The 25,481-nt window shown below is 30.8% G+C and overlaps 3 protein-coding genes across 4 annotated transcripts in view; 1 reads left to right on the top strand and 2 right to left on the bottom strand.

Moving 5' to 3' along the window:
- The window catches only part of Sara (Smad anchor for receptor activation), a 38,861-nt gene extending 34,902 nt beyond the window's left edge, over window positions 1-3,959 (bottom strand). The window contains exons 1-3 of one of the 2 annotated variants that reach the window (XM_072531499.1): window positions 3,829-3,959; window positions 3,361-3,631; window positions 1,256-2,707 (exon numbers count right to left, since the gene is read on the bottom strand). In XM_072531499.1, coding sequence (XP_072387600.1) covers window positions 1,256-2,707; window positions 3,361-3,631 — 1,723 coding nt within the window. In that variant the 5' untranslated portion in view covers window positions 3,829-3,959. Of the gene's footprint in view, window positions 1-1,255; window positions 2,708-3,360; window positions 3,632-3,702 lie in introns of both variants that reach the window. The other variant, XM_072531500.1, reaches the window with a different exon arrangement.
- Window positions 3,960-11,737: 7,778 nt separating this feature from the next.
- On the bottom strand, window positions 11,738-13,648 carry LOC140441070 (SREBP regulating gene protein). Its single transcript, XM_072531498.1, has one exon. The coding sequence runs from the start codon at window positions 13,579-13,581 to the stop codon at window positions 12,976-12,978; it is 606 nt and encodes a 201-aa protein (XP_072387599.1). The 5' UTR covers window positions 13,582-13,648; the 3' UTR covers window positions 11,738-12,975.
- Window positions 13,649-14,590: 942 nt separating this feature from the next.
- LOC140441066 (uncharacterized) lies at window positions 14,591-25,383 on the top strand. The gene is made up of 4 exons (XM_072531494.1): window positions 14,591-15,227; window positions 16,335-16,645; window positions 19,982-20,142; window positions 24,053-25,383. Exons 1-4 carry the CDS (start codon window positions 14,741-14,743, stop codon window positions 24,405-24,407), a joined length of 1,314 nt encoding a protein of 437 aa, XP_072387595.1. The 5' UTR covers window positions 14,591-14,740; the 3' UTR covers window positions 24,408-25,383.
- Window positions 25,384-25,481: the final 98 nt, after the last annotated feature.

Raw genomic sequence — 25,481 nt, 5'->3', positions numbered from 1 at the left:
TTTTGTAATCAACTGGAAGTTACTATGCAACCAACCAAGCATGCATACATATTATAGTCAATATTAATTGCAACATTAACTCTAACCATTTTTTTATCTTAATTGGTTCAAAATATCTGAAAATTTCTAGTTAGAGTAATTTGGGTGATACAAAAATGAATTTCATGTCATTTTCTAATATCTATTATAGTTTGGTCTTCAGATGAGAAAAAAGGTAGACCATCTCTAGATGGTTATAATGGTTTAGCACACAACAAATGTTCTCATTGTTCACCTTTGTTATTTAATATGTTTGTGAACAATATATCAGAATATTTTAGAAATTGCAATTTCCTGATGTTTGCAGATGATTTGAAATTATTTAAATCCGTAGATTCAAATGATGATATAACTTTAATTCAAGAAGATTTAGACCTGTTGAGTATTTGGTGCGAGAATAATATTCTGCATTTAAATATTGCTATATAAGTTTTTATAGAGGTATTAAAAATATGATACTTGAATGAATGAATGCACAAAATAAAATTGAATCAATTAAAATAATAAAATAACAATTTCAATGTTTATTTTTGAAATTTTATAGTCATCTAAAGATTAATATTTACTAATGTTTTTAATCAAAAGTAGTGAACTTTCATTTTTGTGGCATCCCAAAATTTACAATGACAATGTCAAACCATAAATGTCACCTCATTCAGCATAGTAGCTACGCTACTAGTGATCCATAAAAATAAGCAATACTATGGCCTTCTTAAATTATATCCACAAGGAAAATAATTCCTGCAGCTGACTATATACCACGTATCACAAAAAGAGGTTAAATCTTTGTAAATGGGTATATATTTAAAAAACCAGTTACCAGCTGAAGTCCGTTTGAAGAGGTTTACTCTCCGGACACTGGAACTCACTTAAAGCATGGGTGTATGTTACCTGAAGTATAATTTAATTAAAATATTAAACATCAAATAATAATAATAACATTATGTACAATCTTTGGTAACTTTATATATTTTAAAGGGTCTTTACCCTAATATTTTGGTGGCTCAGGCATGTTAACCTGTATTTTTAACCTGATGATGGAACTGTTGTTCCGAAAACGTTCGTGTTTTTGATGTAGCCCTTTTAAGGGTTTTTTAAATATATACTCATTTACAAAGATTTAACCTCTTTTTTCTTAAATTATGATTTTTTTCTATACTTCTATATAATAATGTGAAAGCACACAATTGACATACAAAAATGTATAAATAATTACCTATTAGATTAATTTCCCTTTGTTTTTCCTTTTCTTCTTCTTTAAGTTGTAAATGTTGTGGTCTAGACGCACTATCTTGCCTTTCAAGTTTAATACTCGTTGTTTCAGTCTTTTCGTCACTTGTATTACCAGCATCTTGTTCCTTGGAACTCTTCTCAACATTTTCAACAAGTTCTTCATTCGTATTAATAGTTTCTTCCTCTTTGGGTATAAATTCAGCAATACTTTCTTTATCTGATAATTTTTGCTCACTAGCATCCCCTTTTTCTTTGGCAGGTTCCTCTAGAAGTATTGGTGCTTCTTCTTTTTCACCTACTTCTTGTTTATCTACTGATTTCTGAGCTTGTGTTTTTTCCTCTTTTGTCACACTTTCTGCTGGAGTTTCTTTTGGTTCTTCATCAGTAACTAGATCTTTCAGTACTCCTGGAGGTTCTTCAATTTTAACTAGTTCTTTTAGAACCTCTGGTGGTTCAACTTCTCTAATGAGTTCCTTTGTAATTTCTAAAGATTGTTCTTTATTAATAGGTGTTTGTAGAACTGTTTCAAAATGTTCTCTATCTTCTTGTTGAATTATCTCATTTGGCAAAACACTACTGTCTTCTATTTTATCTATAGGAATATCCTTTGCTTCTTCTTCATTTACAATTTCTATTGTAGGTGTCTCTGAATCAGTTTGTACTAAAATGTTTGGTTCTTTTAATAATTGTGTAATTGGAAATTGATCAACTGACTCTCCAACTTCTTCGTGTTTTTCTAAAACTAATATACTTTTGTCTTCATTATCCCTACTTTCCTCTTTATTACGTTCTTGCTGTAGGAGTTGAGATTCCTGGAGTAAATCTTGGTCATTTTCTAATTCTTCTAGCAACTTATCCACTTCATCATCCTCTAGATTAGTTACAGCCTCAAAACCTACTACTACAGGTTGATCTTTTTTTATGTTACTAATATTTTCCTCTTTGTCTGATTCATCACTGACTTCCAGTACTTCTGGATAGATGGGGTCTTCACAAACAACTTGATTATCCACTTCATTAGTTTTTACTACTAGATCTTCCAAAATTTTAGAACTAATTTCTTCCACTAATATATCAGACTTTTCTACTTCAGTTTTACTGAGATTCTCTGTAATTGTATTGTCTAATTTATTTTCAGTAGTTGTATCATTAACATCTTCTATTTCAATGAGAAGTTCCTCAGTTCCCTTAGTTGTATGTTCTAATTGACTGGCAGGATAGGTTTTTTTGATTTTTTCACCTTCTATAAATATGATTTCCTCAGATGTATCAGGAGTAAGTTCTTCAATAGAGTCATTATTAGCTACCATTAAATTATCTTTGATAATTTCTTGTACTGAAGCATTTTCAGCTTTAATATCACAAGATGTATTTTCGACATTACTGATGTTACTTCCTTTATCCCCATTGTTTTCAGGATATTGTATACATACTTCTGAAATTAAACATATAAATATTATCATTTGGAAGCAGATTTAACTTAATTTGTAAGAAATATATAAAAATCATATGATGTATAGACAGAAAATTCAAAGATAATCAATGGATTGTGTAGAATTGTTATGATATCAAATAATTCCTACAAAAAGAAACATTTTGGATTCACCACAGTTTAGCATTGGTGTTTAATTTTTTTTAAATAATAAAGTCTGGCACTAGCAGTGTAATCTGCTATTTATTGGGCCTATTCCATATAAGAAAAGTAGAAAGACAAATGCTATGATTCAATCACTTGTTGTTACTACTGATAATATCCAAACTACACATTTTATTCACACTTAGTCATCCTATGACCTTTAAGTATTAACAAATACCTCTATGTTTTTTCCTGTACTAGGAATGGCCTACATGTAATGAATTTTCATAAATATGAAATTATAATTACTTGCAACTCAATATTTTTAGTAACATAAACTAAAAGGACTAAGCTGAAATTCAAAGCTGGGAAATAAAAGATGTTTCAATATATTTTAAGTATTCTATACTGGAATATTCCCGCTCTGTTTATTGGAGTAAAATATGGCATATAACTATACCATTAATTTGTATATGTACTATAATTAAAGCATTTTCTCCGCTATCACCTACCTTTGCTCTGTGAATTAGAATTATCTCCTCTATCTAAATCTTTTTCTTTAGAACTCAAATTATCATTATCTACAGCAGGTACATCAATACTGCTGCTCAAATATTCATTTAAACTATGAAAAACATTGTTAATGGAGTGTTTCAACACATTATTTTGAGTAGCAGGACTAGGAGCTTCTACAGGATTCCTTACAGAATTATACTGATCAGTTAATTCACTGTATTCAAAGTCATTGAGAACTTGGTCTAGATCAACAGCAAATTTCTCCATCTAAAACCAAATAAATCAATTCAAGAAATAATTCCATATGTATTCAGTTTTATATACACTTCATACCCTACCTTCAGTATTAAATATTTCTTTTCAACATAACATTAATTTCATATTAATAAAAAACCAAAACAAATGTTTCAAAAGTTTAGCCTCGACAAACATCCCACATGATCTTGCAAAATTATTTTACTTGCCTTTAAAGTTTCTCCGAAAAATAAGAACAGTCATTTCATTTGGCAAACTGCAATTAGTAATATAATTGTAATCTCCGCTTTTATTTTTTTTTTATCAATGGTTGACACTTCTAGCACTATATTTATTATCTGAATGACATTTCGTTATGACGTTTAGTATTCTTCTTTTTAATTAATTCTGAAATTGATTTGTGATTCATTTATAAAAGGTTCAGCTAAAAAAGTACAGTCGTAAATAAACATTAAATGATATTTTTTTTTTTTATTTATTTAGCGTACACCATTTCGACACATTTATGAGACTACAATAAACAATAAACGAGTTAAATTAAAATTAGCTCTATATAAAAAAACTAACTATATCATAATCTAATTTATAGGCAAATATCGAGATTGTTTATGTAGTTAATCTACTGGGAGTCGCAAACAAGAAATCTTGGGGACTGCCCTCGTAGGCCCACTTGGTGGCACTTCTCCATTAAGTGCTTTATATTTACCTGCAAAATATTTGTTACAACCAGATTAGTTATTATCTAGGATTTAATGTGGTTCTAATCAGCGACTTTTGAGATAGATTAACATAAGCCTAAGAAAGTAATGGTACCCTAATAAGTTTTTCATAGTAGTACTTGTGATTGGAAAAAGTGTGTTTGTGTATTGACAGCGAAAATGGCGGGATGTGTTTTAGATATAAATCAAGTAATATTTAATTTGCACACTTTGGAAGGACGGAAGAAGACCAGAAAGTTACAGACTAATCTCACTACTGGAAACAATAGGAAAAATACTGGAGAAGATCATCTACAGAAGGCTGATGAAACTACAACAATGAAACATGCAGAAAGAAGAAGAATCATTCAGGAGGACCAATTTGCCAGATCAATTTCATTTTATTTTTGCGTATATTACATATATTTAAAAAAATTAACGTGGGGTTTTTAAATATTTCAAAAATAAAAAACGAAATTCATATTGGGATTCGAACTCACATACACCAGCCTATGAACCAAACACTTAAAATATTTGCTTCTTCTTCTTCTTCGTTTGTTTTTGGGTTTCGATTATATAATCATTTACCCAGTACATGTAAGGTTATGCTCGTCTTGCTCTAGGCAATGCACAACCAGAGATAAATTTCTACTTCTGTTTACTTTACTGCTAATTGACAACTGGGTGATACTGAAAGATCAGCTTTTTCATTTGTTTATCTTCTTCATTTAAGGTTACTTTTTACTGCTAATTGACAACTGGGGGATACTGAAAGATGAGCTTCTCCATTTATTTATTTTCTTCATTTAAGGTTACTGTTTACTGCTAATTGACAACTGGGTGATACTGAAAGATCAGCTTTTCCATTATTTGTTTATCTTCTTCATTTAAGGTTACTGTTTACTGCTAATTGACAACTGGGTGATACTGAAAGATTAGCTTTTCCATTTGTTTATCATCTTCATTTAAGGTTAGATTAGACTTTTCTCGTTTGGGGGTAGCTTCCAAACATTGTCACATTAGGTATATGGGTAATGCTACCTTCGGTTAGGATTAAGGATTTTAAGGACGTACATTTTTGTATGTTAGGATATTTCCAGTATTTTCTAGATTTATTTTGTTGTTTTGACAAGTATAAAAAAAAAAAAAAAAATTTTTTTTTTATAGATCGATTTGAAAAAATTTGATGAATTTAATAATTATTTTTATAACTTTCTCAGAGGGTTTATATAGAATACTATGTAAAGATATTGGACTCTCTATTCCTGCTTTTATTAGTTCTAAATACAGATCCATATTTTTGTGTTTGTTTATGGGACATTCAAAGAAGATATGGATCACTGTTCCAATGGTTCCGCATTCACATATCGGTGTTTCCGTTTTACCTATTTTGTAGAGATAGCAAGGAGTTTTGCAATGTCCACTACGTAAACGATTAATACATGTTATGGTATTTCTGCCCATATACCCACATTTGGCATACCATGGTTTTATGGGGAAATCACACTGCAATCTGCAATAGTTTGGATCTTTATGTTTAATTTGGGAATGCCATTCATTGTAGAACTGTGTTAAAATGTCTTTTTTTGTAACGCAAAAGATATCTGTACTAACATTTTTTATATTATATGGTACTCTTAATTCTCTCCCAATATTCGCCAGCCTATCAGCTACCTCATTACCTTTAATCCCCTGATGTCCAGGTACCCATTCTATTCCTATCGAGAATCCCATATTATTAGCTTCTACCAATAGTTTTTTGGTCATTATGGTTACGTAATCCATTTGATCCCATTTGAGACTGGAAATTTTGGATAAAGCACTTTTTGAATCCGCAAAGATAACTGCTTTCATGATCCCCTTCTCAATGCACACAGAGATAGCTTTATATATAGCTATCATTTCAGTTGTACAGATTTGTGTGTAATTATGGAGCCTTGATGAAAATTTGTAATTAATCTGTGGTATATAAATTCCAAATCCAGATTGGTTTGTTTGTGGGTCGATAGATCCATCTGTATATACATAGGTATGATTACTATATATTCCACCATATTTTGCTAAAAACATTTCATTAGATTCAATTTCATATTTTTCATATTCTAGGCTATTAATTGTAATAGGATACAAAAGAATTTTTCTTTCTACTTCATATATGGGATTAATTTTGTATCGGATTATATTTTTTGATTTTTTGAGTATGTCCGTATATGCTAATGAGTAGTCTGGTATAGCTTTATTCTTCCAAAATTGGTTATTTGCGTTTATAGCTTTATTTAACTTATTTAAACTTCTTATTACTATGTTATTTTTTTCAGACATTTGTTTCAATATATACTTATGAGCCAATATTTCCCTTCTAACTTTTAGTGTGGATACTGAACATTCCGCTTGTAATATTAAAATTGGTGTAGAACGTAGACAACCTGTTATAATCCTTAAGGCCACATTTTGTACTTGTTCCAACTTCATCATCAGACTTTTACTGCAAGGATTTAAAAGATTGGCTGCATAATCTAAATGAGATCTTACTATCCCTTTGTATAAGCTTAAAAGAATGTTTGGGTCAGATCCCCATTTTGTACCACAAATTGCTCTCATAAGATTAATTCCTTTGTTTGCTTTAGCTATCATATCATTTATTTGAATTGTCATATTCAAGTTACACTGTAGATGGAACCCCAGATACTTTATTTCATTTTTCCATGGGATTTCCATGTTTTGGTACATAAGGTGGGGGAAGTTATAAGCTTGAGCTCTTTTTCTAAATATTATTGCTTTTGATTTATGTGCTGAGATTTTAAAGTTGTGTGTTTCAAACCACTCCTGTAATTTTTGTAAGTAAGTATTTAAGCAATTAATTGATTTATATATATCTGACCCTTGTACCAGAATTACAAAATCATCTGCATATTGGAAGCACTCCATTTCAGGTTTGATTAAATCATGTAAAGACTTAGAGTACAAATTAAACAATATTGGACTGAGAGGAGACCCTTGTGGCAATCCAGTTGATGCTTGGATTGGGCCTAGTATATTGTTTGATTTATCTTTAATATAAATATTTCTATTGAGCAAGAATTGCATAATTAGGTTTGTATAGGTTGTTGGAATACCATACTTTATTAGATATTTATATAGCAAAAACGTATTGACAGTATCATATGCCCTACTAATATCCAAAAAAATTGCGATTGTATTTAAATTTTTACTAAATCCTGTTCTAATATAATTTATTGTTAAAGCTAAATTATCGTTACACCCTTTATTTCTTCTAAATCCTAACTGTTTTGGATTCAATATACAATTTTTTTCAATTATTTGTTCAATTCTTAATTTAATTATATTTTGGAGTATTTTGCCCACACATGACTCTAGGGCAATATTTCTATAGTTGTCTGCACATAATGGATCTTTATAGGGTTTTAAGAAAGGAATAACAAGAGTGTTTTTCCATTCTTGTGGAAATCCAGCTTTTCTGTTCATTATTTGATTAAATATTATTGACAGTGATTCTAATGCTACCTGAGGAAGTTTGCCAATCATACTATATGTTATTAGATCTAAGCCAGTAGCCTTATCCTTTTTTTTAATTACACTTATTATTTCCTCTCTGGAAATGTCCTCCACATTGTCATTGGATTGGATAACAGTAAATTCTGGATCTGTTATATCAATTCCTAATTTATTTAATATATCCAAAGCTATGTGTTTGCTGGGAAGTTTGGCAGGAATTATTGCATTTTGATATGTGGAGAACTGTTTAACAGTTCGCCATATTTCTGCTAGAGGAGTGTCCCTATTTAGTCCATTACAAAAGCATCTAAAACTATTTCTTTTTTTATTTTTAAATATTTTTTTACTATAGGCAAAGATTTTTTTGATTTCTATATAATTATCTGTACTTGCATCTTCTTTGTATTTTTTGATTTTTTCTTTCCTCATTTTAATTAAATTTGAGCATTCCGTGTCCCACCATGGAGGACTTTTCTTTTTTCCTGTGTGCTTTTTTGTTTCCAAAAAGGGTATTTCTTCATCACTCACCTTCTCCATAATTTGCGTAAAGGTGCTATATTCTTTACACCCACTTTTCATTAGTTCTTCTATTTTTGAACAATATTTTTCCCAATTGGCATTTTTAATGTTTCTTTTGTAACTTTTTTGGATAGATGTATGTTGAATTTGTGTCTGGATTTTACACATCGTTGGGAAATGATCACTACCACCCGAGTCCTCTAACACATCCCATTGACATCTGTTCACTATTTCCGAGGAGATTAGTGTTAGATCTACTGCTGAAGCATTCTGACCTGGGAGTGTAATCCGTGTGGATCTTCCATCATTGCAACAAACTAGATCCAAATCCTCTAGAGAGTCAGCAATTATTCTTCCATTAGCATTAGTAGTTACCTGACTTCCCCAAAGTGCATTATGTGCATTCAGATCACCCATTATAATTTTATTGCCTCTGATTTTTTCTATTCGCCCAACCCATCCATTTAAATCTATTTTTGCCCCAGGATGAATATAAATATTAATTATTGTTATGTCCCAATCTATTATTTTAACTGCTAAAATTTGAATTTTACTATTATTATTGTTATAAGTATATACTACTTTATGATCCAAACTATTATCAACAGCAGTAGCAATACCACCATAACCATCTAATCTATCCAATCGATGTATTTTATACCCTCTTAAATAAAAATGATGATTTATTTTTAACCATGTTTCATTTAATAATATTACTTTAGGGTTAAAATCGTGTATAAAAATCTTTAAACTATTATAATTACTGTTTAAACTTTTTATGTTCCATTGTAGGATGTATGGATTCTTGGGATCCATCTAGATCTAATAATTTTCTATTTGTTGAAGTTTCATGTGTAATTAGCTTGTTCAAGTAGGTGATTAGGTCTTCCTTATGTCTCCAATTCAGTTTTTTTAGTATTTCATTCAATATTTTTTCCGTTTCCCTCTCTAGTTGTTCTGTACGTGAACATCCAGGGATAGGAATTTTAGAACTAACAGAGAAGGTTCCTTCTTCAAATCTGCCATTTGGAGATATTAAATTCTGATTGTGAAGCTCTCTGTCATAAGTTTTATTTGACTCGTTAATTTTTATTTTTGTTCCCGCTATTTTCTGTTTTTTTGCTAAACCACTGTTCTGGGTTACTTCGAATATTTTCTATCCATTGCTCATTAATTGGAATTCTGTCAGGTATATTAACCTGATTTGATAGAGGTGGAAATTCGTCCTGGCTTACTCTAAATGTATTTTCTTTTGATAACTTTTTATTGGAGACATATGGATACCTTTCACTTGCCTCAAAATAAGAGAGATTATCTAATGACATAACAGCTTTAATATTCTGTTGTCTGACATATTCAGGACACTCTTTAAAAGTACTTACATGAAAATTACTACTACAATGGAGACATTTCATCATACATTCACCTTCATGTGCTTTATCAGCACAATTTTTACATTTTTTATCCCCTCTGCATTGATTTTTTGTATGGCCAAAACGAAAACAATGATAGCATTGAACCACCGGAATCATATATGGCTTTACCCTAAAGGGAATCCCATATATAGAAACCTCTTTTGGAATTTGTTTTCCTGAAAAGGTAAAAGCAACTGTCTCTGTATTTATGTATTTGCCTGAATCATATTTTGATTTTCTTTTAAAACGTCTTACCTCCAAAATTTTAATATTTACTGAGGATGTACCCGAAAAACTAATTAATTCAACATCAGAAATACTTGCATCAACATTATTTACTACACCCCTACAAGTTACTTTATTAGCAGGAATAAAGAGTTCATATCCATCATTTTTAATCTCTATATTTGAAACAAATTTATTAGCACATTCCCATTTCTTAAAAATAACGCTAATTCGGTTTTTACCCTTTTTATGAATTTTTTGTATATTCTCAATTTTCTTATCATGTATATATTTTGCTAGCTTTAAAAAACTATAATTTCCGACGTTATTGTTTTTTGATTCCATATAGACCTCAAATGGGCCAGTGTCGGTATACTGATAAGAATACTGTTTTTTGTCTTTTTTACTCTCATGTTGATTAGTGGTCTCCGAATTATCATTATTTCCTACAAATGTTTTGTCTAAATTTATATTACATTCTATATCTGAATCATCTCTCTTACTTATTACCATCTCAACACTAGGAGGACCAACCCCCCCTGTGCTATCCCCCATTATTAAACCTCTTTAAATCTTTTTTTTTCAATTGATTTTAAACAATAAAAATTATTTATATACAACTAAAAATTAAATTAAAGTTTATAAAGATAGGAACAGAACTATTATAATACAACCTCTCTCCACAAAAGCCAATCACGGAAACCGAAGATAGCCTCAACCCTCAACCTCAAATGAGTTTGACAGAACCTCTCTCCTACTTTCGATGGACAAAATCGACAAATTGTTAAGATTTTCTTCAAAAAACCGTGCTTCAAGTTTGACAGTTTTTTGACCCTTTTCTAAAATATTTGCCAATTAGACATAACACAAACGTGTTTCAAAATTGACAGTTCTTGGTCATACAGTGATTTATTGAGATTATTTTGAAATACAAAAGTCTAAAATAATTATGAACATTTAATAAATAATACAAAACATATCACATAAATAATAATATTAATAAATATTATATTATATATATATATAATATTAAATATATATACAAAAGCAACATTTTTATTCTCGAGAGAGGAAGAGAGAGAAAATATATATCTTTTGTCTCTCTCTTACTCATTATCTTACATATGTAATGATTTCACTGATTCACTCCAGTACAAATTTCCAACGTGGAGCGCACATATAGAAGTATAACTTCAAAAATTCCTTATTTTGTCCAAACTAACAAGCTAATATTATATATCAATTATCGCTAATTGTTGATATGTTTACTGTAGAGATTCGAATGAGAATCTCAAATCAGTTTTCAAAAACAGAAAACATGGTTTTATGGATGGAGCGGATCTTGTGTTTTCGTCAAAATGAAAATCATCTGATTATCATGATAACATGAATACGGATATGTTTGTGAAATAGTTGAAAGAAAAACTGCTTCCAAGTTTACATTATCTGTAATAATTTTGGATAGTGTCCCATACAATTCTGAAATTTTAAATAAGCAACGAGCAAGATAAGCATAAAAGAAGCAATAGATGAGATTATACATAATTTTGGACATAATGTGTTAAGATTGTCCCTTTGCCATTGTGAGTTTAATCTCATTGAACATATTTGGAGAATATGAAAAACTTACGATATGTACCTATGTATCTAAACAGTAGCATTCATAAGACTCATTTATTTTCTCCCTGTGTTTTCAGTAGATATTTCTTTTAAAATAGGTTAAAAATGTTAATAAAACAATGATTATAGGTAAAAAATTTATTATCGCTAAATTATAAATATAATTCATAAAAAGTGCTTTGAGTTACAGTGCAGTAAATATAACTAGTTGTTCCCTAATTAAAATTTGTGAAATAGTTGAATTGTGAACTTTTACACAAAAGAAAGAGGTACTAAATCAATCTGAGAAAATTTTGGTACTACTAAACATAATTTAAATATATTATAATAAATAAAATATCACTCATATGTGCTTTTATAGCTTTTTTAATAATACAAAATAGTGAGAGTTCTGCCAAAAGGATGTCCAACTTCAATACTGTTTATAATGCATAAATTTGCTTGAAAAGTAAAAAGATATAATCAGAAATACATTTGTATGTTGTACTCTTTTTGGATTACTGTAAAATCTGGATTAAACAGGAGAAATATTTGGCAAAAATCATTTTTCTCCCTGAGAGGTGCAAACAAAGAACACAGCCCCACTAACTGCAAAAAGATGGGAAGCTTACTTATAGTTGAAACAGTAACTTCTTCGACCACTTCTTGCATTGCCACAATGCATCAGAAGGTCAGAGAACAACTAAAATTTGCCAAATAATAAGGAGAAAAATCTAATTCAAATAATATTCTAGTATAGTCCTTAATAAGAACAGAAATATTCTGTCTCATTTTATTATATGCCTTCAAAATAATTCCATTGTTCTTTTAAAATATCTTTATGCGTGATAAGTTCAACATACTTAAACGAAAAATCTTCAAATGACAAGATTTAAAAAAAAAATAAATCACACAGTAGGAGTAACTAAAACTCTGAGTAAGATTTTAAATCTGTTATAAAAATGGCATTTCTTGTATGCAAATTCATTCATTTTTTATTTAATACCAATTACATTATCATTCCTGTATCAATTTATTGGAAACAAGGGTGTATATGAACTCTATACCTATCCCATAATAAAATCATTATAACTGCTACTTTAAAAAGTAGTTATAATCAATACTAAATTGCCTAAAATTACTTTATTTGAATATATCTATCTACTTAATAAAATTTTTGGTGATATCATTAACAGCCTCATAAGATAATAAAGTAGTAGTGTTAGAGATAATAGCATTGATTGACAAAAAGGATAAACTTCTTACTATTCTCATCTTACTTCCTATAAAAGATGTTATTAATCCATAAAGAAATTTACCAAATATAAAGGAATATGTGAACTACCTCTGTTGTGTTTTAAAGGGTTTAAAATATGACAAACGATCATACTTCATTATCTACATTCACAGGGGCAACTTCACCAAAGCAGTGCTTAGCCTTAGGATCTCTATAAGAATTCTCATGTTGTACACTCTGTGAATTTGTACGACATTTAGCTAAACATAGTTCAAAATGATCTGCAACAGAAGCAAATAGAACACTATTTTGCTCAGAGGCTTTACCTAAAACATTTTCCAGCACTTCTTTCTTATCAGGTTGTAAACAACAAGAAATGCAGTGTTCGTAAATTGTACAACAATTGTTGGGTTTGCAAGTTTCACATAAATATTGCACTACACCTGGCGACTGTTCATTGCAGCACCCGTTTTGGAGAACTTCATTCCTGGGACACACGTAACCGCGATCGTCTACTAATAACACCTTTCCTTGCACTGAGTTCCTACAATTAGTCTCGTCACTGCTGGAATTGTGTTGTTGAAGACTCCTCCAAATGAAAGGCTGGGTTCTTTTAACCACCATTACATCATCGTTATTGAGAAAATCGGTTTTTCCTACGTAGCTAATAAGGCAATAACTAAAAGATAGGAAGAGGAGAAGTCCTAGAAAGATTCTTCGTCTTACAAAACGAAAAATTGCACTATACCACATTTTATCATAACATTTTAATTGAAATTAGGACTCTTCTTCATCTCCTATATTTTTCTGTGGTCTCTTATCTTTTGCATGCTAATACACAGCCACATTTTCTTCTTTCATGACAGTCTTGTAGGTGTCCCTATCATATTATTTGTCTATTTCTTGTAATCTAATAACTTGTAATTATAATATTGTAATTGCCGCAAAAACGAATGAGACAAGGAGGAAGGAGGGTACCGTGCTGTAAACAAGAATTATCTAAAAAAGTATGTTCCATTTATTGTAAAACAGCGGAAGGAATTGGAATAACTGAACTATAATATATTATAAATGTTTAGAAATATCCAGTATCTTTCAAGCGGAAACTCTATTGGAGGATGAGTCGGTTAAATTTCGACAAATATTATTGTGGAAAGAAAATTTCATAATATGCCACAATCCTTTTATCAAGCTATAACCATGGAAGATTGCATTAGTTCAAATAAAAAAAGACTACGACAAAGGGGCATGAGATTTACTCATTTTAGAGAAGTCACAGTGTGAGTGACTTCTCTAAAATTAAAACTGTAAATCTTTATTGAATTGATAAATGTATTCTTTGGTTCGTCCATGGCGTCTTTAACCCATGGCATGGCCAAAAAAAAACAAAAATGGCTTTAAGTTTTCTTTTTAGGTAAACATGAATTAATGCATACAGTAGTTGCAGCTATTTACTCAAAAAATAAAAAATTAAATTTACTTATCTCTCAGAACATATATATCTCCCTTCGCCAATAGACTCAAATTACGTTTTGTGTGGCTTTTATTACGTGTTCTGTGGTTCTAAGTAACACAGATAAATTAAACTAGATTGGTAACAAATATGAGTTTACAATCTTGGATAATTTTACGCGCCTTTTGAATTTACCGGCATGTATACCTATAGTTACGCACCCTGACACTAGGCAATGCGCCAATTGACGTTTTACTTGTTAACACAGGACTGTCACTGCTAAGTGAGAGTGTGCTGTGCTAAGTAGCACAACACGCACAACACTCAACAGTCTCAACACATGTATTTTTGTATTTTGTAAGGTTTGTTTTGAATAACAAAACATAATTAAACATAAACATACATTTAAATATTTTTATTCTAACGTGCACTACGTACACAAACACGTTTTGAGTAAACATGGATGCTGAAAGTCCAAGTACATCTAAAGAGCGCCCGAAAGCAGGACATTTGACTGGTTTAAAAAGATGTTTTCAGACCTTAGTAGATCGCAAACAATTAAATCTAGATACTGCTGTATTAGAATTAATGTTAAGGCACGAAGTATTAATAGATCTAGATAAACTAGACAGAGCTTTGGCCATAGTTTTACCACACATGCTTGTTTACTATATGAAAAACTGGCCAGGCTGGCAGAAAAGTCCCGAATATTATAGTGGTAAACTGAGTTTTAAGGATTGGTTTTTGAAATTCAGGCAGTACTTAAGTGTTAAGTTAAATTATTTAATAAAGAACGGTTATAGCGAAATTATGAATCAAGAAGATGAAGCTGAAGTAAACTCCTCAGAAGATACTGTAGTGCCCCCTACAGAAATGGCTCCATTTGTTGTCAACATACAAGGAGCTCCAAAATATTTGTCTACTCTGGTATTCGACGTTAAAAAGGGTAAGTTCATTTTACATTCTATAATACATAATAAATTCAAATGACACCACCTTGCATATTTAAATTAATTTTATAAGAGGATAAAATAAATAAAAAATTACTTTATTCACAATATGTTCACAAGACCAGTTTGAAATTGTTAAACGGATTGTGAGTAAAGTCTTCATTACTTGTTTTATCCTTGTACTTTCATAATGTGTTAAATATTGTTATTAGCTGCATTGCCAGCAAAATGCAATTTGCAAATCTTAATTACGGGTAGTAGCTTAGAACACATTTAATACAGCGATAATGGAATTATCTTGTGCAAAAGCCGATGACTTCATGAAAAAAAAAATCAGAACAGGGATAACAGGATGTAACAAAAGAACAATGCAAATGGATACATCCATCTAGCCCAAAAGGATCTATCAAAACTCCACTTTGTTCTTTACAAATAAAATCACCCACTATTAGTATTTTTTCTTTTCTCTTAATCCTTTTGAAAATATTGTGTAGGTCGTTATAAAATATCTGAATACTTTCTTTGAATGTGTTAACTGTAGGACGATACACTTGAATGATGTTCATTCTTATGGGAGTTGCATTTAGTTGAACTATGAGCATTCCTTCTGACATAAGTACAAAGTGGTTAAAACAATTGGCAATTTTATTATTCAGAACTAGGCTCATTCCATTTATATCTCCATTCTCAAGATTTCCCAACTAGTATGCACCTCTGATAACCTGTTGCCTATATTTATCCAGTGTGTTTCACTTATTCCCATAATGAAAGTTAATAATCTTACCAGTTCTTAGTTGTTTTGATGACAACCTGTACCAAATTCTGTATATCTCTTATTGCCATAATAGATACTTCTTTCATGCAGTAGTTTCTCCTTGTATTTTGCTTATACCCTTAACAAGTTCTTCTGCCTTCAGGGTTAATTTCTTGGACAAAAGAGTGCTCTACCAATTATTGACTCTTCCCATTGGAGAGGTTGGTCAATAAGTGGTGATTACTTATAGCAGGGTCTACCGGATGATTGAAATCACCACACAAGCAGAAGAGGTTGACATTTGGATTGGTAAGTCACCAGGTATTACTGTATTTTCTTTTTATTTCAGATGATATAACAATACATCGCCATTTAGAACCTGAATGGACAGACATATCACTAAAAGAATTCGTGAATTGGCCATATGTGGGGATAGAATTTAGAAGTAGCGAATTTGCTTTTAAACGATTTAACAAAAATGAATATCGAAGATGGTTAAATCTGACTTCGTGTTCTGTAGCGTTCGGTGCAGTTAAATTTATAGAGGAAGCCAGGATTATTAACAAAGAGACTAGCAGATGGGTTCATACTCTAGAGAGGATGTATGCTTATGCAAAACAATTTGTCCAGGTGCTTAGCAGCTATAACATGAAGAGTAAGGTATGTTGAAATAAATATATGTATAGATTTGCCACTCCTGGCAATCCTATCCATAAATATATGTATAGATACTTTTGTTTTTCTTTACCTCAGGTTGTTCAGCTGTGTAATTTTCTCGACTATCCATTAAGTTAATATTTTCTTTCTCATTCCAAGGTTAATTAAGCATTTGTTGCATGTTCCAGCATAAACCTTCGTGCCATCTTTTTAAGGGGCATCCTACAATCATTGTTCTTTTAAGTTTGTAATTTAGTATTTGCTTATTAGTCATAGTCATCTTTATTGATCCTTTAAGACATTCAAAATAAATGTATAGGATACGTCACTACAGAATTTGGTATAAAAAACATTAATGTGTATAATACAACATTCACAGTGTAAAAAAAAATTGACAAAACATAAAATATATAAAATAACATTTTTACAAGTAAAATATGAAGCTATTGCAGTTTATCCTCAAGATATTCATTTATAGAATAATATGCTTTTCTTAAGAGTAAATCTTTAACATTTTTTTTAAATTTAGAGATAAGTGGTATTTCTCTCACAGTTTTTGGCAAATGATTGTATAAGGTCAGTCCCATATATCTGAAGCAATTTTGAAATTGGGATGTTCTGTGTTTAGGAACTCGTAAAGATTCAGCACTTCTTGTATTGTAGTAGTGATTGTCTGAATTTACTGGAAATGAATTGATTTCCTCTTTGACATAAAGTAAACATTTATAGATATATAGGCAGTAGAAAGTTAAAATTTGATGTTTAATAAAAACTGGTTTACAAGACTGTTGATAATCCAAATTAAAAATTTTACGGATAATTTTTTTTTGGTTAATGAACACTTTGTTACTATCTACTGAGTTCCCCCACAAAATTACATTGTAGCACATGTGGCTGTAAGCAAGGCTATAATAAACGTTCATTAATGCCGAGATGGGTAGTGTGTTTTTAATTCTAGATATAGCATAAAAAGCTTTATTCAATTTCATGTTCACTGAATTCACTTGCTCTGACCATTTGAGATTACAATCAATAAATACACCCAAAAACTTTGTAGAGTGAGTGGAAGATAACATATTGTTTCTATCGTGGATGGTTAAGATATAGTCATATTTAGATGAGTTGTATGAATGAAAATAAATAATTTGCGTCTTGTCAATATTTAATATTAGTCGGTTGGTATTACACCAGCGTATAAAGCAGTCAACAACAGTCTTCATTGTCATTTTTAATTCCTCTAGTGTACGTGCAGAGACTATTAACGAGGTATCATCAGCAAACATTGATATTATAAGTGCCCTTATGTGATCTGGTAGGTCATTAATAAAAATTAGGAATAATAATGGTCCCAGCACGGATCCCTGTGGTACTCCTTTCTTTGTCGTGTATGGTTCTGAGCTTGATTCTTTCATCTTAACAACACTCTTCCTGTCACTTAAGAAATTTATTATCCATTCTAGAAATATCCCTCTAAAACCAACGTTATATAATTTATTGCGAATAAATGTTATGTCTAAGCAGTCAAAAGCACGTGATAGATCAAAAAATAGTCCTGCCACGTGGTTTCTACTATCTAATTCATCATAAATACGCTCAAACAAGCTGCATGCAGCCGTGAGTGTTGACTTTTTTGATCTAAAGCCGTGTTGGGTTGGAGTTAATAAATTGTATTCTTCTATAAAATTTAACATTCTGTTGTATACAACCTTCTCTATTACTTTTGAAATTATGCTAAGGACAGATACTGGTCTATAATTTGAAATATCATGAGGGTCATTCTTTTTGAAGATTGGAATAACTTTTGCCATTTTAAATATGGATGGAAATTGGCTGGTTGTTATTGAGAGATTAACTAAATGGGTTAAAGGAATCGATATATGATCACTTATCAGTTTTATTATTTTTACAGATATGTTATCAATACCAGTACTAGGCTTATTTTTTAGTTGATCGATTGTATTTTTTATTTCAATTGGAGTTACGGGTAAAAAGAAAAATGTTTTGTTACACATTTTTGAGGTAGTACAAGAAGAAGGTAACGATGTGCCAAAATGAGTTTGAAGATTGTATTCTGTAATTGTAGCAAAATATGAGGCAAACGAATTAGCAATATCACAAGACTTGGTAATAATTTTATTATCATAATGTAGAATAATATCAGACCTGTTCTTTTGCCTACCAGTTTCACTGTTTACTAAATTCCAAATTGTTTTTGGTATATTGTAAGATTGATTAATTAAGTCACTATGAAAGTTTTTTTTAGTATTTATTAATAGAGAATTATATTCTTTTTTTGCCTGTTTATAGGTATCTTGAGACTCGAGACTCCCTATATTTTTTGCTATCCAGTGTAGATTTTTTAGTTTTTCACTAGCGTGTCTTACCTCATTTGTTACCCATGTAGCCTTATTTCTTTTGTGTGCTTTATACCGTGTTTTTATTGGACAATATAAATTTAGATTGTAATCTAAAATGCTAACAAATGAATTTGTGGCATATTCAGCATTCAATTGTGAATAAACTTCATCAAAAACTGTAGAAGAAATCCCTGCTTTAAACATCCGCATATTTTCATCTGACATATCCCTGTAACTGATGGGTTTTTTATCTTTTTTCGATACTTTATTGGCTTGCAAATATACACTAAGTGAAAATACTTTATGGTCACTGAAGTGACCCTCGAACACATTTGATTTATAAAGATGTGGTTCGATATTTGTCAATATGTAATCCAATTTTGTAGATGATGTTTTACCTACTTTATCTACGAAAACTCTTGTAGGAGCCTCAGATGTGACTCTCAGATTATAACTAACTAAAAACTCATTAAAAGATTGCTTATTATTAGACATGACAAGATAATCAATGTTTAGATCCCCACAAATATAAATATCATGATATGACTTACTGCATAGCTCCAATATATTATGTAATTTACACAGAAAACTCTGAACTTCTCCTGATGGCGAACGATAAACACTAATAACACAAATTTTCCTATTGGCTATAAACAGAGAAATCGCACAGCACTCACACACCATTTCTTCACTTAAGTTAGAGACATCTAATGTTTTGAATTTAATATCAGTTTTGATGTAGATGATGGATCCTCCATGGAGGATACTTTACAATAATTGTAATTGGATATTACTGTAATGTAATTGGATATTACTGTACACTTTACAATAATTGTTTAAATGCTTTGTAAAGCTTCTCCTAATATATCAGAAAATTGTTTATGGTTTGTTTCATATTATATGATTATGAACCTATTTAATTGGCCTATTCTGCATATTTTCACAAGAGATTTTAATTTTAAATGATTTTCTACATTTTCAGATCAGTGCAAACACATTGGAACTCATAGAAGTCCTGCTTGAAGAATTTCTTAAAGACATTAAAGAAATTGGTATCAATAATACATTCGCAACAAATACTGTAGTAGTATTTAATATTGGACAACAGGCTTATATAAGAAACAAGAAACTTGAGAATAAAGAGTAAGTATGCAAAAACTAGTGATAAGTATTATTAATTGTAGTTGCCCTTGTAGTTATCCTTTCCCTTCTAAATTTTATCTATTCTAAATTGAGTGTACTAATACAGATAAAGATTAATTATTTACTTGTAATACCAGATTGATACACATTATACAAAGAAAAACAACATTAGGTTTCTATCACATGCATTTAAAACACCCTGTGTTAAAATATAGCATCTGAATATCAGTCAAAATTATCCAGGTGTGCAGGTTTGGTTCATTCCATATACATTTTTCATCCGTTCATCCTGATAACTCAATGTGCTTGAAAGTTATGAATTATTGAATAAAACATTGCATGTTCTTTAATTTTTGTCATATGTGACCATCAAGATCACTGAAATAAAGATCGGTTCATTTATTTATTGATTGATAATTGTCTTATTGTCAATGCTGCAATAAGTGTTGGAAAATATATATACAGCCTGGGTAATAATCTATCGTCAGTCTGGACCTTACGCGAGATGAAGTGAGAAACACCTGTTTAAAAAGAGAGAGGTGTATTAGGTCCACCCTTTATATCGTCGAAAATGCATTAGTGGAAATAATAAATTCAACAGAAGAGGGGAAGTTCAACGTTGCCAAACTTATTGGTTTTATTTGACCTGTTGTCTTTTTAGCATTTGAACAATGTTCTAAGATAATCAAATTTTGACGAATTGATTTAAATAGCAGCTTACTGTTTTTTATTGGGAATATGCCACAATTTTACTTTACAATAAGTTTAATTTAACATTTTGATTTCCACTTCGGAAATCGTTTTATATAAATAAAATTTATGAATGTTTCGTATTTTAAGTAGGATTTCCGAATTGGAAATCTAAGCATCAAAATAAGCTTATTTTAAAGTCACATTGTGCCTCATTCCGAATAAAAATAATAAACTGCATTATGATGCCACAATAAAAAAGCTTCATACAAAAATATTTGGCAAACGTCGCGTCGTCAAAGTAACGACACTTTGATTTTAATACTGTGGTAACGAGCAGAACAGAACTAGTTTGGTATACCATGCATATTGCATAGGTTCGTGGGTTGGTCTTTCATTAAGCATAATAAATAAAGACAGTACTAGTAAAGCATTAGGAAGGAGTAGGTGTATTATATTAAATTTAAACTGGACGAAAAAGATATTATTTGGTATTTTCCAAAATATCGTTAAAACCATATTTTTGTTTAGATTTTTTGGAGATAGTAGGTGTGAAAGTAAAAATTAGTTCTATAAAAATGAAACAAAAAAAGATAAAAATTAGTATAAAAGTATAAAATTTGTTCTATAAAAATGAAATCAAATAAAAAATAATTCCAACACTACTGTTTAAATTAAAAATAATTCCAAACAATTAGAAATTCTAAATCAAATAAAATTCTTAGGTAATAAATGTTCAAACAGACCACCAAATTGTAACGAACAGTAACCAAATCTATTATACAACGCATTTCTCATGGCGTTGAGTTCATCTGTCGATATGTTTTGGCTAAGTTGGATTATCTTTTCCTTTAGTTCCTCTAAGTTGCTGGCTAGCTCGAACTTATGCCTGTACGATTTCGTTTTTAGCATTCCCCAAAAATAAAAATCTAAAGGAGCTAAGTCGGGTGACCGAGGGGGCCATTTTATTGTACCGTCTGTACTAATGACATGTTCAGCAAAAATTAACGCTAAATAGTCTCTAACGGCTTTGCATTATCTGCAGGACAGCCGTCTTGCTGAAACCAAATTTCGTTGAAGTTAATTTGAAGACGTTGAAGTGCAAGAAGAATTTTATTTTGCAGTAATTGGAGATATTTGACTTCGTTTAAATTGCCTTCAATGAAAAAAGGACCAATAATATGGTCTCCCAAAATTCCAGTCCAAACATTCAACTTTTGTGGATACTGCGTACGCATAGACACACTCAAATGCTTATTCTCCTGAGACCAATAACGTACAACGGATGGATTATGTTTCTTGTGAATTGTGAAGGAGGACTCATCTGTAAACCAAATATTTTTCAAAAAAATTATTTGCATGGCATCTCTCCATCATAATTTCTCAAAATTGCATCCATTTAAATTGATCATCAGGAAATATTTCTTGAGTTGTCTGCATTTTATAACAATGGTAGTTGTTTCTTTTCAAAATATTCCTCACTGTTTTTGCATTCAAATCAACTTCATCGGCAATTTGTTTACTTGAACACGGCGTCGCTTCAGCCAATGCACACACTTGCATTTATCTAAATTCTCGTTCTTGAGAAATTTTCTTTTCGCGAGGTTGATCTGATGGGCAGCATTTTTTACATCTGCGTTTTTTCTATAGGTATTGGCTTATTTTCAAAAGCCATAAAAAATAAATAGTTTCTTCTACTGAATTGCCTCCAAAGTACCATTTTATTATTTGTACCCATTCTTCTGTTGTATTAACAGTCGGCATATAAAAATTTTATCTTCACACGTACATGGTTACCTCCAAAAAGAAATAGGTACATAGCATAGCATTCGGCCTGTCTCGTATTTCTGTCTCTTCGTAAATTTCTCATGGAAATTTTGTACCAGTATTTGTGTCAATTAGTGTTTCATTTTTAATATCATCATCCAATTTTGAAAGGCAATATAACCGCGCCAGTCATCGCCAATTTTTTGAATCAATTCAATGTTTTAATTCAAATATATAATAAGGCAACCCTGCCGCTGTTTCTTACGTATAAGCTGGATCGGAAATAATCGTCTGGCGTTCACTAATGGGCGTGCATAAGGAATGTGGAGGGGAGACATTATAAAAATTAGTTTTGAGTTTTTATTATATATTTTCAAAACTGTAGAAGAAAACAAAAGCATGAAAGCTTTGAGAAGAAAAATCGAAAATGACGAAAAGGAAATCTTCCAATTCAACCCATTAAAGACAGGATTGTATCTTTTGGTGGTGGACACTAAGACAGTGTCATCTGCGTAAAGCAAGAGTTACCGCGACTTTTGATGTCGCTGTTCTATACTACATACCAGAAAGGAGCTAGAATGGAACCTTGAGGGACTCCTGCCTTAGGAGTGAAAGGCATGGATATTTGATTGTGCATCTCTACTTTTGCAGTCAGATCAGTCAATCAGATATGCTTTTACAATATTTATGAATTGTAGGGGTAGGCCTATTTCAATTAACTTTCTAATCAGTTTGTTGTGCCAGAGATGATCGAAAGCCTTTTGAATATCGAGGAATGTGGCGATGGCGATGTTATTATAATTTATGTATTTATTTTCTCCAGAATCTTCCCGAGGATGTTGATAAGAGAGACAGGACGGTAAGATTCCATATAGGTGAGGAGTTTTCCAGGTTTTGGAATCATAGTCATGTTAGGTATTTACTAGGCAGTATGAAAATCACTGTGTTTTAGACATGCATTGATTATTTTTGCCAATAATGGAGAAATCCCTTCAGGAAGTTGATATAAAATATTGCAATGTTTATTTTGATTTAAAGTCTTCTAAAACTATCACTAAAACATGATTAATTTATAAAATTTATTTATTTAACTGTATAAATTTATATTTTAGATTAACTTATTAAATTCTAATCGCCTGTATATATAATTACCTCAGTCTTTGAAACACTTCCAGAACTAGGTGGAATTTAAAATGTGAAGCTCATATTTTTGTAAATAACTTTTTGGTATCTCCTATAACAGATACAACAGACCTTGTCACAAAAGTTGATCACCCTGTATGTTATACCACATATATTATTACCAAAATTTTAGCTGTTCGTGAGGTATAAGAATTCGTTCAGCCTTCATTGCTTTTTTTCCAGGAATGTGGCGCAAATCTTTGATTTTGTCAAATACTTGCGCCACATTACCGGTGCGATATTGTATTACTGAACTATCTTTTTATTTCAGACCTAACCTAAATAGACAAGTCGGTTTATGCGAGGTACTAATACCCAAAATGGAAATCCAGATGAACTATTTCTCGGCACTTGAGGACACCACCACCGCCCATACGTCTTTCTGTCATCTCAACGAAGTGAATAGATTGATTCTCGATAACGTATCATGCAGCACTAAATTCATACCAACATTAATTTTTAAATGTCTATTTTGTAATGTACAATTCGATACACAGCCGTGTTTATTAATTCATTTTCAAGTTCACCATGGCATGGAACCACCTTTTTCGTGCAACAACTGCAACAAATCGTTTAGTATTCCCGAATTGGCTAGATCTCGATGGTGCCATGAATGCAAGAAGTGAAATGGATACAAAGACTACAATTACATACAATTTTTATGTAATACAATATAGACTAAGGGATAAGAATTCTCAATTACATTGCTGAAAAAAAAAACCAAATACTTGAATTTTTTGTCAAATTAGCTGCTAAAGATAATATCGTAAATATAGATTAAGTCCCTCTCCATACTGCGACCTGAAAGATTTACTGCATCTATGTTCGTCATGTAAAATTTTTTTGGGTTTCTTTTTTCTTTACTGGCCTAATACAACTTCGACTTATAGATGAGAACCTAAATGACATTGTATTTCATTTTCTGTTTATTTCAACTCCGGTGATTTAACCGACTGTTCAAGTGAATAATAAAATTCATGAGTCTATGTTCAAAATGTATTTAATGTGAGTGTGTGTTGGGGACGAGAATTTCCTCACTCAGTCTATTCTTCTGTCAGTTGAAAACTCTTCGCACAGTCCCAAATCGGCTTAGAAGTTTGTATGAAAGAAAAGTTTAGTATTGGTATCACAAATATTTCTGATACCTTTATAGAGTAATGAATTCTCAGAAAATTTCTCAATATACCACACCTTCGAATACCAACATACTACTGATGTAAGCGTTTCTGCTAGAATTTCTGGTTTAAATGAGATATTATTAAGTCCTTAAATATAAGAAATTGGTAGTGGTCATGGTTTTCAGGTTCTGGCACTGATGACGATAATGAAGCTGCTAAATAGACTGAAATTTTGTTTGTATATAATTAAACTGATGAATATACTGAATTTTTATTTGTATATAACAGAAGAAAGCTTTTTTTATTTTTAATAATAAAAAAGTTTTGCAATAACTTTTTTTTATTTTACAATAAGTACAAAGTGGAGTTATCTGGACCTCATTGGAAGTGTCTCCAGGTGATGGATAAGTTAACACCCAAACTTCATTTATTTAGATATAATTACAAAAAACATGTTCTTAGTTCAATAATCCCAGGCCCAACTGTCTATTAAATTTAGTAATTAATTTTTTGCTTCATTGGTACTTACAAGTTGTCCAAATTGATTACTTTGAAAGGAAGTTACCAAACTGACTGTAATTT

The sequence above is a fragment of the Diabrotica undecimpunctata genome, chromosome 5, assembly GCF_040954645.1.
Source record: "Diabrotica undecimpunctata isolate CICGRU chromosome 5, icDiaUnde3, whole genome shotgun sequence".
NCBI classification, from domain to species: Eukaryota; Metazoa; Arthropoda; class Insecta; order Coleoptera; family Chrysomelidae; genus Diabrotica; species Diabrotica undecimpunctata.
The sequence above is the reverse complement of the archived record's forward strand: the minus strand, read 5'-3'. Positions and strand labels throughout refer to the sequence as shown.